General features: G+C 34.9%; 1 protein-coding gene across 1 annotated transcript; it reads left to right on the forward strand.

The window, feature by feature from the left end:
* Nucleotides 1–7,376: 7,376 nt before the first annotated feature.
* LOC129306399 (zeta-carotene desaturase, chloroplastic/chromoplastic) lies at nt 7,377–12,981 on the forward strand. Its single transcript, XM_054946993.1, has 14 exons — nt 7,377–7,895; nt 8,382–8,506; nt 8,600–8,734; nt 8,882–8,954; nt 9,107–9,180; nt 9,417–9,521; nt 9,785–10,029; nt 10,107–10,194; nt 10,778–10,820; nt 10,916–11,072; nt 11,190–11,318; nt 11,478–11,550; nt 11,740–11,904; nt 12,638–12,981. The coding sequence occupies exons 1-14, from the start codon at nt 7,742–7,744 to the stop codon at nt 12,800–12,802; spliced, it is 1,731 nt and encodes a 576-aa protein (XP_054802968.1). The 5' UTR covers nt 7,377–7,741; the 3' UTR covers nt 12,803–12,981.
* The last annotated feature ends 1,478 nt before the right edge of the window (nt 12,982–14,459 follow it).

The following is a 14,459-nucleotide window of genomic DNA, read 5'->3' on the forward strand; positions in this document are numbered from 1 at the left end:
AGTTTTAGGCACTCAAGTTGTGCTAAAGCTTGAAATAGCATGAGTTTTGTAGGTGGGTGTTCAATATTTAATTGAGATATGACTTGAGAGTGGGACCAGTGTCATTAGTTAGAGTTTAGAAAGAGTTTTCAAAACACCTAGATCACTTCAATTGGACGTAAGGGTAGAAAAATAGGATGGCTCAAAAGTTAGCCTTAGATGCTGTCAAATGATAGCATTTAACTATCACATACTGTGTAATGCATTGCTACATCAGGCATACAAATAGGACAAGCCATGATGCATTGTCTTTATGCCGTGGTGCATCATCTATTTTTGTTATTCTTGAATTGTTTTCAACATGTGATATTTGTAATGTGATATTTGGCTTCAAAAATGTGTTCTAATACTTGTTTCCAAATCTTTTAATCACAGTAGAGCTTAGTTGTTGTTGTTATGGTTGGTTTTAAAGTAATTACAAGTAACACTTTATCGTGGTTGGCTAATCTTATATATTAATCCACGATTATCTTAGAGTTATTAGCTAAATACTAGGGAAATAAGGGTGATATTACAATTCCAAACATGTAATGGATCATGGTTCTGACATCCTAGAGCAGCTATCACATTGACAAGGACTTGAAAATGGCGCTTTTAGTGGAGGAAAGCTACAATGAGACACAAAAGTCAACTTAAACCTTTGAGAGATTTCCCACCATAACACTCCAAGGGAAAATTTAGAAGGAGAGCTATTAAAGATGTTGAATCTAATGAATCCTTAGGGAGTAACAAGCTAGATGCCTTTTTAAGTAATCAGCTAGCTTCACTGACCACTGATATCCATAACTTCTCTTTCCCTTTGTGACCTACTATTATGCTAACCTTGCCTACAGTTTTTCGATCGAGTTCTATGGAAGGTTCAAGTAAGGGCAAGCTTATAAGAGAATAAGTAACAATAGAGAACTGGAACAGTGAAAAAAAAGCAAAAGATTGGAGTGCCCTGGCCAAGATGATAAAAGAGAACCTTGGTGAGGCTATGGATTTGGCTAACAAAAGGAAGAAGCTTTCACTAAGGAAATTGCAACCAGTCTGAAACCCAAAAGCTCTATTATCTTGACCATATAGTAGGTTTCACACATCTCTATCATGTAAAAGCCAGGGGAACCATAGAAGATCATGGTGGAGAAACTCACAATTCACATGACACAACACCTCAAACCCCTTTACATAAGGGCACACCTTAGTAGAGTACCAATATCATGCATTTGGTGGATAATGGCTCGACCGTAAATATACTATTTTACCCTATGTCATCTTTTACTTTGCGCAACGTGACTTACCTTTCTTGTGCAAACTTGACCCTTTAGGCTAGTTTCATAGACTTATCTACTTCTCTGTACTCACGGAGCATGTTATTATGCTTGTTTTTCTAAGTAATGCTATATAGCTTCACATTTAATCATAATACACACATCATTATTTTCTCAAGTCACTGGACTCCTTAAGAAAATTGTAGTAAGGGATGTTAAAAACATGTTTAATTGTATCGCAACTTATTCTTTTAAGGATTTGCTCCTTTGGCACACTTGGCACACACATACAACCAAAAGGTCATGACGCTCCGACCACTTCATTGAAAATTGAGCCAACAATAATATTAGTTATTTAGAACTTAAATCATGCACAAGAGACCAAATATATCTCACCCATTTTTCTTGCCATACTTATTGACAAACTTATTCTAAATGTAAATCACCATTATCTATGATCTGTCTCATAGAAACTCCATTCGGTCTTTTTTACAATCATTATTATAGAGTATTTATTTGTAACTTAATATGAGGTGTCTTAAATTTGTGTGAATCATCAATCTTTTTTTTTTTAACTTATGCCTTCATCTAAAATGAGGATAAAAAAATATTAATTCAACGATCTTAATTGGATGAGAGGTTTTTTTTAAAAAAATAAGATTTAAGATTAACAACTTTAACCAACATTGTAACACATGCGATAGGGTTGATGAATGATGATGAGCCCTTTCTAAAAAGAATGGGAGTATTAAATATATATTAGTTAAAAATTCATTAATTAAATGGTTTGCCTTCCCTTATACTATTAAATCATTGTTTTTTATATTAAACAACTTAATGAGAAGTATTAAAAGAAGTAGACATTGATGATCAAAACAAATTTTAAAAAATGACTTATATTTTGAATAAAGGAGACATATCTGGTGCCAGTAGGAGTAATGTGAGGACCAGACTCAAGTGCAAAATGGGGGAAAAACATATGGACAAAGTCTCGAAAAGAAATGGTGGATCCAACCCGCACAGTTGAATCCAGGTTCTATCTTGAATCAATGAATGTACTGATTAATCAATGTGTATGGGTTTTATTTGCATAGTTGTTCCCTTCCAATATAAACCAATTTTTTAATCTTTACTCTTGGTAAGTTAGAAAAGATATTTTTTTTGTGGGCCGAAGTTTATCCTTATGATTAACAACACACACACACACACACACACACACACACACACACACACACATATTGAACCAGTTTCTCAGTAGTCTAGTGATAATTGAAGGAGCATAACATATGCCAAACAATGAGCATACTTGTTTAAAAAGACTTTGATGAGAAGATAAAGCTTGCGGATGGATTCCTTTAGGTGTGCAAACGAATTAGCATGGCACAGGCGTGTGGCATGTTTGGAGGTTAGGATGCATCAGTCGTCACTTAGGATCCCATGATAATCATATTTATTATTTCAAACTTCAATCTTAATTTGTGGCTCCAGAAAGAGGGCACTTTCAACATCAATTAATCCCATCACCCTTTGGCTTAGGTATCACCCCATGATTGGCATTGGTGTGTTAAAGAAATGTCAATTGATGATCCATATGTACAGTGAAAAGGTTGGGTGGACAGTTGAATATAGAATAAGATCAAGTACCAAAACCAACCCTTTTTATTTTATATAAAACTACAACCAATGAACACAAATATCTCAGGGCCCCATATCCTATTTAATGTATGAGTATATTTTAAAAAGAAAAAGTAATTAACTTTACCAAACCTAAACTTGATAGGATCCTCACTTCCTTTTACTCTCGCCTGTTAGGCACAACGTAGAAAGAAATATGAGGACAGGGTCTATTTACTCTATATAATCTTGAACTTTGAATTTAAATGATTGGAGCAGCCTAGAAAAATAAATGAAGTAAGGACATGGTTTGCAATTTATAACCTACAAGGGTGTGTCAGAGATTAAAGGGAAAGTGGCACATGTGGAGCCAAAGGATTAGGGCACACTGCCATGTAAAGCCATCCAATAGAATCACGTTTAAAAGGAAAGATACCTAATGTTTTGTTAATAAGCCAGAGAGCAAAGGTTGTTTGGTCGATGCTAACACCACCACTGGGGGGGTCCTCGTAAGCGGTAAAACAAGACAACGACACCCTCATTAGCTATCCAAACAGCCACCTAAGCTTCACCCTCACATTCCATGTTCACGGCCTCCTATATTAATCGCAAAGCATCCAGTTGACTCGTTCACTTTGTCCTCAAGCCACCACACCTTTTCAATCTTTGATTGCATCATGGCAAAAAAAAAAGAATTTCCTTTCTAATGTAATTTATTAGTCTGCTGTATTTTTCTATTTGAAAATATGAATATCATTTGTTTATATATTTAATTTCTTATGTCATTTCATTTTATTTTGTATGCTTCATGGTTCGCTGAACGCTACGAGAGGCAAATCTAACACTCTCCTACATCCTTACATATTTCTTTGCAGCCATTTAGTATAACTATAAATAAACCAACATTAATATTTTAGGCCGATACCGCATTTGGGCTTTTGCTCCCTATTCAATTTGGGCCACATTTGCCAAATGAATACTTTTTAGGCCTGTAAGATCAACTTTCGCTGAAAGGCACAAAAAAATGGACCCTCTAGCCTGATAGTTTTTGACCTGAATATAGCCCAATATTTATGTTACTTTTGCTTACCTTTTTGCTAAGGATGTACGTAGAACAGATTGGGTAAGATTTCACCGAAACCTGACTTCTTTACTAAAAAGAATTGGGTCAAGTTGTTCGTGGTCTAGTTCTATGTAGACCTAACTCAAAATTAAATAGGATTGGATTTAATTTATAAAATTGAGAGATTGATCCTAATAGTTTGGTATATCTTTTTATTTCTGTTTTCTCTCTTTGAGATGCACCAATTTATTTTAATTTGATAAACTCAATTGAAATAATAAAAATGCTTATAATCATATAAAATTCATTACAAAATATTTAAAATTAATCATAATAAATTCATAATAATCTTTAACAATAATAAAAAGTATTTCATTTTCAATCCATAACAACATTTAATGAACTTAAGCATGTCTAAGCTATATTACAACATGTTAACAAAAGTGAATGAAAAGAATGGAAGTAAGAAATTAAAGATTGAACTGCATTTCATGATCAAGTCTCAGGCCTTACATTTAACTGTATTATAAAATAACAATAATTGTATTTAAATAATTTTATATGACAATCAGATTAAGTGGTATGAAAACTTAATCCTCTATCTAATTTAACCTGAAAATAAAATTTAATCCTGTTAGTTTTTTTTATTCGTTTGGGTCAGTTGTTTTACAAGGTTGAATTGAATTGGGTTTGTTCAACTTAGATTGGATTAGACAAGACAGTTAAACTTTTACATCACTCTGCTTTTTGCCTAAACAGAAACAAAGGGGAATGGCACTAAGGGCACTAAAAAGCAAGAATTTTGTAGATAAGACCTAATAGATTTTAAAATTATTTTGAGGGCCTTTTGCAATTATGTTTTTTAGTAAAATGACCAATTTATCCCTCCCATAATTAGCTATTGAACGAAAATTTCTTCTTCTTCCTCTATTCTTCCTCCCTCTTCCTTCTCTCTCTTCCTCTTTTAATACTGATATAATAACCAAATTTATTTTCCTCCCCATCATGTTTCTCTATTCCCTCTCTTCTTCTTCCTCCTTCTTCCTTCTTTCTCTCATTTGAAGCTTTTTCGTTCAATAGGTATGAGTGGGCGATCCACTTTTACCTATATGGATATGGAGAAGACAATCCAACATTCATCCGATTACATTTCTCTCATGCCAATTAGCTTCTTGAAACGATTCGCCATAGTGTGGAAAGAATGGATCAAGTGCTGCATCTGCTATTGCCAGTTTTATTTTGTCAAAAAAGGATCTAGAGAGAGTTTGAGCCATATCAATTTTATCTAATCATAATGTATGCATTCATGTTCATTTAATGAAAACAAGTTATTATTTATAGACTTTTTGATGTTTCTGATACATATTTTTCTGCAACTGATATAAATGTTTTGGTGTAGATGTTGTTTGTGAAATTTATGTTGTTATTTATAGAGTATACATTGTGCAAACTTTGTAATTAACTTGTGTGGATATTTATGTGTATCATATTGACAAACCTTGTATTGTAAATTTATGGACATTATGTTGTTAACAAATGAATACTTTCATGTTATATGTAGACCTTTGTTCTTTATAAACTTAAGAAACTTTTTCAAATATTCAGTTTAATCGCACAAATCATGTGTAATAGATGGACATTGTATTGTTAATAAATGAACCTTATCATGTTATATATAGACTTTTTATTGTTCATAAATTTGAGAAACTTTTTATTAAGCCTAGCCAACTGGACATACATGGACTTTTAATTTAGAATATATGAAGATTGTGCTGTGCATTATTTGCTTATTTGTGCATTTTATCAAAGCCTAACCTACTGATAAAGTAGAATCTTATGGACTTTTAGTTGAGAATAAATGAACCTTATATTGTGCATAATAGATATTGTGTTATGTATTGTTTGCTTATTTGTGCATTTTGTTATACCTAACCTACTGATAAACTAGAATCGTATGGACTTTTAGTTAAGAATATATGAACCTTAAGTTATGCATAGTGGATATTGTGTTGTGTATTGTTTGCTTACTTTTGCATTTTGGCAAGCCTAACCTACTGATAAAGTAGAATCTTATGAACTTTTAGTTGAAAATAAATAAACCTTATATTGTGAATAGTAGATATTGTGTTATGCATTGTTTGCTTATTTGTGCATTTTATTAAACCTAGCCTACTGATAAAGTAGAATCGTATGGATTTTTAGTTGAGAATATATAAACATTATGTTGTGTATAGTGGATATTGTGTTGTGCATTGTTTGCTTACTTGTGTATTTTGTCAAGCCTAGCCTACTGATAAAGTATAATCTTATGAACTTTAGTTGAGAATAAATGAACTTTATATTGTGCATAGCAAATATTGTGTTATGCATCATTTTCCTAACTTTAGTATTTTGTTAAGCCTAGCATAATGATAAATTGAAATCACATGGACTTTCAGGTGAGAATATATCACAAACTTTTTTTTCTTGCAATCGTTTTTAACTAGCCATCCTCTCGAAAGGCCACGAATAAGGTGGATAGAGTCTTCCAAAATAAGAAGATTTATCATTGTTCAAGATGTAGGAAGGCCGAACACAGTCACAAGACATGCAAGAATCCTAACCCAGCATGAGAAGTGATTACATTATACTTCTTTGGTGTACACAAACAACTATAATTATATATATGAAAGCATTTTTAAATAATATTTTTTGGGTAAGTGGAAATCATAAATATTTTTTGTTTGTATATGGAGAAGCAACTGTTAGATATTTTGGATATAGTAACTAACTTTTTGTATATATCATACTTGAAATATTGTATCAAATTTCATATGGGTACTTATTTTAGTACCTAGGCTAAATTACCAACATGAAATTGTATTCATTATATGAATGTACATGTTGTCCTTGCTAGTAATATTGAAAATGCATAGAATTTCTGTTGACATGTGTGGACATCGTATTAGGCATAGTAGATGTTGTGTCGTGCATGATCTGCTCATTCATTTTTGCTAAAGTCAATGCCAGTGAAATACTTGAAATGCATGAACATTATTTTGTGCATAGTAAATATTATATCGTACATGGTTTATTTCGTTATTTTGAGAGTTCACGTAGATTTTGAATTCAAATTAAATAAAGGGTAAAATTGTACTTTTAATCTAAAAAAAATGGCAATAAGGGCCTCAAGGCTTGTAGAATAATATCAAATTTATTTAAACTTAAATTATAATAAAGTCTATTTTTAAGGTTTTTAATGCCATATTTCTTTTATTTTAAACCAAAAAATTATGTACAGGGCCACCCGCACGCCGGGTGGATAAAAACAACGAATTAGTAGCTGACACGTAGCGCAATCAGAGCAACGTCAAAAAATGGAACGAATGGCTAAAGATAGGTTGACTCAGAAAGAAAGTGTGATAATGCTTGCGTGTGTCCACTCCACTCTCCAAATCGAGACGAGCAAGCAACTGGCCTGAGTTTTCGTTGGTGCATGATGGCCTGTGCCATTTTTCTTTTCTAGTCTCCACCATCTCTTCAATTCTTTCCTTATATAATTCCTTCATTAGCTCCTTGGAATCTCGAACTTCATTAGCACTATTCCTCAACTACGTGACAAACTCATCAATTTCGGCATCTCATTCAAACCCGCACGAGCAAATGCTCTCTCTTCGCCTACCTTCTATCCCGTATTGCTTCAATTTGATCCCTTTACGCTCCCTCGAATTCATGGCCTTCCTTTAATTTACTTCAACCACAATTTCATTCTTTTCTTTCCTTGTTAACTCTAACCATGGCTTCTTCAATTCTATACCCGGCAACCTCCCTCCCTGGAACTCGAGGACGCTCTGCTTGGTTCTGGGCCCCCGGTAGCCGTTTGGTGAGGACCCAAAAGAGTCGCGTTAGTTGCTCTTTGGATACCAATGTTTCCGACATGAGTGTTAACGGTTAGAAATCCTTTCTCCAGTCATCGGTTTAACTGCTCTTGCTTGATGATTTTTTTTTTTTTTTTAAAGATGAAATTCTGGTTGTATTGGGGCTTTAGTGAATTTATTGGAACTTTAACCCCCTTTGAGTTTGACATGGCTACGCGTACTATTTTTTCTTTGGGACTAGAAGATGGGGGAAATGAAATTACCACGGTAACAGGAGATGATTTCGGAGCATGTTTTTTCTTTCTTTCTTTCTTTCTTTTTTTCCTTGGTTGGTTTTAATTTAATTCATTTTTCTATTTTCCTGAGCTTAGTGTTGTTCTTCACTGCAATCCTTGTACATCGTATCCAATTTATGTCGGTGGGGCACCGGGGACTGGGTTCAGAAACTGTTTTTATAAGCATGATGTGAGGTTCCATGTTCCTACGGACCCGAAATTTTAAGAAATTGTCTAGTTGATTTTCTTTTGAAGTTTGATAAAATAATTTGTTCAAATCCAGCGCCAAAAGGGCTGTTTCCTCCGGAACCTGAACATTATCGAGGACCCAAGCTAAAAGTTGCCATTATAGGAGCTGGGCTTGCTGGCATGTCAACTGCAGTGGAGCTCTTGGACCAAGGACATGAGGTTTAACTCCTGTTTTCCCGTGGTACTGAATGCACGGGAATCTTCTAGCTATTGTTAACTCACGTTGTTATTCCTTAAAATTCTCTCATTCAGGTGGATATATATGAGTCGAGGTCTTTCATTGGGGGAAAAGTCGGTTCCTTTGTTGATAAACAAGGAAATCACATTGAGATGGGATTGCATGTTTTCTTTGGTTGCTACAACAATCTTTTCCGTTTGATGAAAAAGGTCAGCAGAATTTGCTTAGAGTCACGTAGCTTGTTCATCATCTTCAATTACTTTCATTTTTTCAGTTTCTATTTTTTGCGAGCAAACCTGTTTTCTGATTGGCCGCTTTTTAAGGTATCTGATTGGTTTATGCGCTTTCATGATTAGGTGGGTGCCGCTAAAAATCTACTGGTGAAGCAGCACACTCACACTTTTGTAAACAAAGGAGGACAAATTGGAGGTTTGATTTAGGCTAAACTTTTGGATCTGATTTCACATTGCTATGTTCAATATTTATTTTACTAATATGTTTTCCCTTTTCCATGAGAGTACCATGTATGAAAAGACAATAATTTCGTAATGTGTTGTTCATAACTTAATTTTCCAGTGCAGAACTAGATTTCCGCTTTCCTATTGGGGCACCATTGCATGGGATAAATGCATTTTTTTCCACAAATCAGCTCAAGGTAATTTCATCATAAATTCTATCAGTGTTTATCTTGATTGCATGTCTTAGTCAATTCGGAAACATGCTTCAGGTTGATAATAATGCATGGTATTACATTTTCGAAAACTCTGCTTGACTTCAGAGACAAAAGTTCTCTTCATTCACTAAACTTGGCGTACTATTTAACTTATTAAAAGAATACATTTATTCAAAGTCATCAATGAGACTAACTTCACACTTAATTGCTGCGTGTAGACTTATGATAAAGCTAGAAATGCTGTTGCTCTTGCACTGAGTCCAGTTGTGAAGGCTCTTGTTGATCCAGATGGTGCGTTGAGGGATATAAGGAATTTAGATAGCGTAAGAGGGTTTTCCCCTTGATATTATTGATCCCTTGTTTACGTAGTTTATTGGTTATATGCTATCCTGTTTTCCTATTTGGGTTTCTTTCACCTGTTTCCACCACACATACATGATTGTCCATATCAACCTCACAAAACCGTGCAAAAGGTGCAAGTGGGAGGAGTGTTCATTGGCCCTAGTTCATATACCTAATGAAGTAAATATACCAATGCTTTCCATCTGTTCTAACTTTGGTTCCTCACTCCATGTATATTGTACAGGTTAGCTTTTCAGAGTGGTTTTTGTCCAAAGGTGGCTCACGTCTGAGTATCCAGAGAATGTGGGATCCAGTTGCATATGCCCTGGGATTTATTGACTGTGATAATATTAGTGCTCGCTGTATGCTCACCATATTTGCATTGTTTGCCACAAAAACTGATGCTTCCCTTCTGCGAATGCTGAAAGGTTCACCAGATGTTTATTTGAGTGGCCCTATCCAAAAGTACATCACAGACAGAGGGGGCAGGTATAATTTTAATGCAGAATGTTGCCAAGACTATACGAATTCCTCCATTGTTAGAATTTAATGCCTTGCTTGAACAGGTTCCATCTTAGGTGGGGATGCAGGGGGATACTTTATGATAAATCTGCTGATGGGAGTATGTATGTTACGGGACTTTCTATGTCAAAGGTGATATACTTCGTGTTCTTTTCTGAAGTTTTTACATGCTTCTTCATGATTCTTTCAAGTGATATTCCCAAGATAGAACTGTTCAAACCATGGAAATATTCGGCCTTTTGCAGTGGAACAGTAATGGTTGTAATTCAAATACATCAGTAATCAAAACTTGGCTTTTATATTTAGCAACAAACTCTGACATAAATTCTTATCATGCTATTAAGCTCACAAGTCAACACTCATTGATGCGAACTGATATATCAGTGCCTAGTATTTTATCCTGCATCCGGCCTTGGGATAGCAACAGTCCTGGGCATGATGCAGTGAAATTTGTTGCCAAACCTGCCCAGCATTGATCACTTATATCATTTCAATATAAGATTTCTTGTATCGTGGCTCATGGAAATTGACATGCCAAACATAAATTGACAAACTTGTCTTGCTGAGACTCTGAAGAAATTACTTGTTCTTGCAGATCAAACTGTTGGCTTAATTTTCTTAAAAAAATTTCCCTTCATTCTTCCATGAGGAATGTGTGCATCTTACAATAATATATTTTTGAAGTTAACATTTCTGTTACTTTATTGTATCCCAGGCGACTAGCAAAAAAATTGTGAAAGCTGATGCTTATGTTGCAGGTTAGAAACCGTCATCCTTAGTTTCCTTTTTCATTATATTCCCATACCATGGAAATATGTTCCGACGCCTTAAAATGTCATTAACATGATGGCAGCTTGTGATGTCCCTGGAATTAAAAGACTCATTCCATCGGAGTGGAAAGAACAGGAGTTTTTCAAAAACATATACGAACTAATAGGAGTTCCTGTGGTCACAGTACAACTCAGATACAATGGGTGGGTCACAGAGTTGCAGGATCTAGAAAAGTCAAGGTGATTTTCTTGATTTCAAGGCCCATACAGAAACTAGAGCTCATGCTTTTATTTAATAAAGTGATATTTTACCCTTTAAGCATTTGAATTGTGTAATCCTTCCTTTTTGACTTGCAGGCAACTAAGGAAAGCTGTTGGGTTAGATAATCTTCTTTATACTCCAGATGCAGATTTTTCTTGCTTTGCAGATCTTGCGCTTACGTCTCCCGAAGATTATTACATTGAGGGACAAGGATCCCTGCTTCAGTAAGGATTTTACTTTAGAGGGAAAAATGTGGACATGCTTCGAAATCTATATCTTTGCTTTCAAAAGGAATTAAAACTTACTCACTGACTTCAAAGTGTGCTTTAGCATTTAATTGTGTGTTGACCCTACAAACACAAAATGTTTTTTCCATTTTTCAGATGTGTTCTAACACCAGGTGATCCATACATGCCCTTACCAAATGAAGAAATTATTTCAAGAGTAGCGAAACAGGTAGGATTGGGGGGGAAACCCTATTGTCTTTAACTGTGCCGATCAGATTGTTGATTTATTATTGACACTGAAATGTTGTCACGTGAGGAGCTACTCCCATGGTTTTGAAATGTTGCATCAGCACAGCATTTTCTATGGTTAAGCGTTCATTTATCTTCTCACCGTTCTGTTTTACAAACACGTTATCAGGTTTTGGCTCTGTTCCCATCATCTCAAGGTTTAGAAGTGACTTGGTCATCTGTGGTTAAGATTGGGCAATCTCTGTACCGTGAAGCACCCGGTAAAGATCCATTTAGACCTGATCAGAAGACCCCAGTGAAGAATTTCTTCCTTGCTGGCTCTTACACAAAGCAGGTAGGTTTAATCGCCCTGGTTTTCTTTATTAGCATCATAGCTGTGCCTTGGCCCATGCACATATGACATAGCCAAGGCAAAAGCGTGCCCAAATATTTTAAATCTGAAATCTATGGATCCTATAAAGTTGTTCTAACATGTTTAGATTGCGTTACGATTAATTAAAGTGAACTGGCGCCAATGATTGGAGAAAGAATTTCCTGGTTGCTGCTATATCTGATTGAAAAGGATCACTTTCTGACTGGTTCCAGCATGTACTGTGAAATGCCACCGTAGTCCTGTAAAATATTTATCACTCATACGGTGCCTGGAGTTCGAGTTTCCCTGAGTGACTTCTTAAATGCTGCCATTCGCACTTTGCCATAACTTACAATGTAACAGATGCAAGGTGTCCGCACTGATTTTTCTCATGAGCGACGTACAACTTGTTCATGAGAAAAATGTAGGGGAGGACACCTGTCAAATAAAAAAAAATATAGGAGAGGACAAAACAACAGAAGGAATAGTAGCATGCCCTTATCATTCAAGCTTATGCACGCTTAATTTGAACTCAAGGAGTAAACCACACTTGTGCTGACGTTTGTGCCTAATCCATTTGAGCTTTTGCCATACCCTTAGCAGTTTCATGGCAGTTCTGAGATTAGCTGACTTGTGGTGCATAATTCATGGGTGTATATGTTAGTTGTATGTACATTTTAAATACTGGAAAGGCTAAAAGAGATAATTTGTGCAGGACTACATAGACAGCATGGAAGGTGCAACGTTGTCTGGCAGACAAGCTTCTGCCTACATATGTGATGAAGGGGAAGAACTGCTGGCTTTGCGAAAGAAGCTTGCTGATGAGTTTCAAGGCCTCCTTCGAACAGCAAATAATACAGATGAATTGAGTCTAGTTTGAGAGACTATCATCCTTACACAGACCACAGAAAATTACACTTCATATTTGCTGATTAGGCTCGCCATTCATGTAATTGTAATCCTGGTAAAGAAATGTTATGTTGAATCAAAAAATAATTATGTAATTTGATAGCCATGGGGTTATGGTTCGATCTGTGCAACGAGCGATGCTTATGATTATGATTTCTCTTGACTATGATGATAAGAACATGCTCTGGTGATCTGGTCTAGGTGGTAAATTACATTTAAGCGTTGAAATGATTACCACAAATTCGCTGGTGTGTGATTTGAGCAAAATACAAGAGAAATAACTGTGTGTGGGGTGATATCCAAGGATGCAAGAATCAAGATCGCTTGCAGCGGACAAATGCTGTCTTCTAGTTGGAGCATATGATAATTTTCATGATCTTCGGCATAGGCGAAACCGTATCGAGGGAAACACGTTGAAATTATGAAATATGATCCACGGAAGCAACTGGAAAGAGGGTGCTGATGGTGGCTAATTACCTAACAACGAAGGAATGTTGCGGATCCACTTAACTAGCCAGCGTTGGTGGGATCAAATTTGAGTATGGGTTGGGCAATTTTTTCAGGAATATTTTCTATATTTACGCAAACTCTAATTCAAGATTTTGTGTTTAAATGAATTGTTTCAGAATATGTTCTATTAAATATAACCTTAACAACTCTGGAGTCTGGATGCTGCCAATCATATGACAAGAATTTATATTTTTATAAGAGAACATAACTTTAAAACTATGTACTTTACTCACATTTTACTTTTAATTTTTATATATTTTTTTGATATTTTTGATCCTTATATTTTTGTTTTTCATTATTTTAAATCCCTATGCCTTTGGAAGGACCTAAAACAATAAAAACAAAATTACATGGATCAAAAACACTATAAAAAAGTACAGGAATCAATAGCAAAAAGTGAGCAAAGTATAAGAATTTAAAGTTATGTCTTTCTTATTTTAATTTTGGTATTTTATTTTAAAAATAAAATATAGTTTATTTTGATAACATGACCATCTAAAATTTCTCTAAATGATTAAATATTACTTGATCTCATGCAGCAAAAATAATATCAGAAAATGGTAAAATGTTTTTTCTTTAAATGGGGGTATTTTAGATTTTCATGGAATGGCAATGTTCAAATTGCAACCGAACATTTCAAGGAATGGAATCATGACCCGCATGGGCCCGCTTAATTCAATGTATGTGTAATGGTAATCAAAATTACATTACTATTAAAAAAGTGGTTAAGATGGATTCTTGATAATGACTATTACAGGTATGGATAACATGTAGTGAGAATGGCATAGTAATTGGAAAGTTGGGTAATCCTCATGATGCATTTTATCTAATGGTTAGAAAGAGAGAGGTGCATAAAAAAATCACATGCAAAGCACTCAATCAAATTTATTTTTTTACTAAACTTGATTGTGCGCTTTGCATATGAGAAAACTTTTTTACATACCTCTCTCTTCCAACCAATCAGATAAAATGCAGGACTACCCCTCTTCCCAATCATTATACCATTTTCATTGCATGTGATCCATATCCTGACCATTACATATCATTACTAAAATGATAATGATATTTATTCATATCTTTCCTGTGAATTATTGAATTTTCATTGCATTCCGTTGCTA

Source organism: Prosopis cineraria, unplaced genomic scaffold (assembly GCF_029017545.1).
Source record: "Prosopis cineraria cultivar Desert tree isolate PC_DT_omini unplaced genomic scaffold, ASM2901754v1 PC3, whole genome shotgun sequence".
Taxonomy (NCBI): Eukaryota; Viridiplantae; Streptophyta; class Magnoliopsida; order Fabales; family Fabaceae; genus Prosopis; species Prosopis cineraria.

Coding starts and splice junctions, on each gene's coding strand:
- LOC129306399 (XM_054946993.1), top strand. CDS start 7,742: ATGGCTTCTTCAATTCTATACCCGGCAACCTCCCTCCCTGGAACTCGA. Junction 9,181..9,416: donor TTTCCACAAATCAGCTCAAG/GTAATTTCATCA, acceptor TGCTGCGTGTAG/ACTTATGATAAAGCTAGAAA. Junction 11,073..11,189: donor CAGGATCTAGAAAAGTCAAG/GTGATTTTCTTG, acceptor TTTGACTTGCAG/GCAACTAAGGAAAGCTGTTG.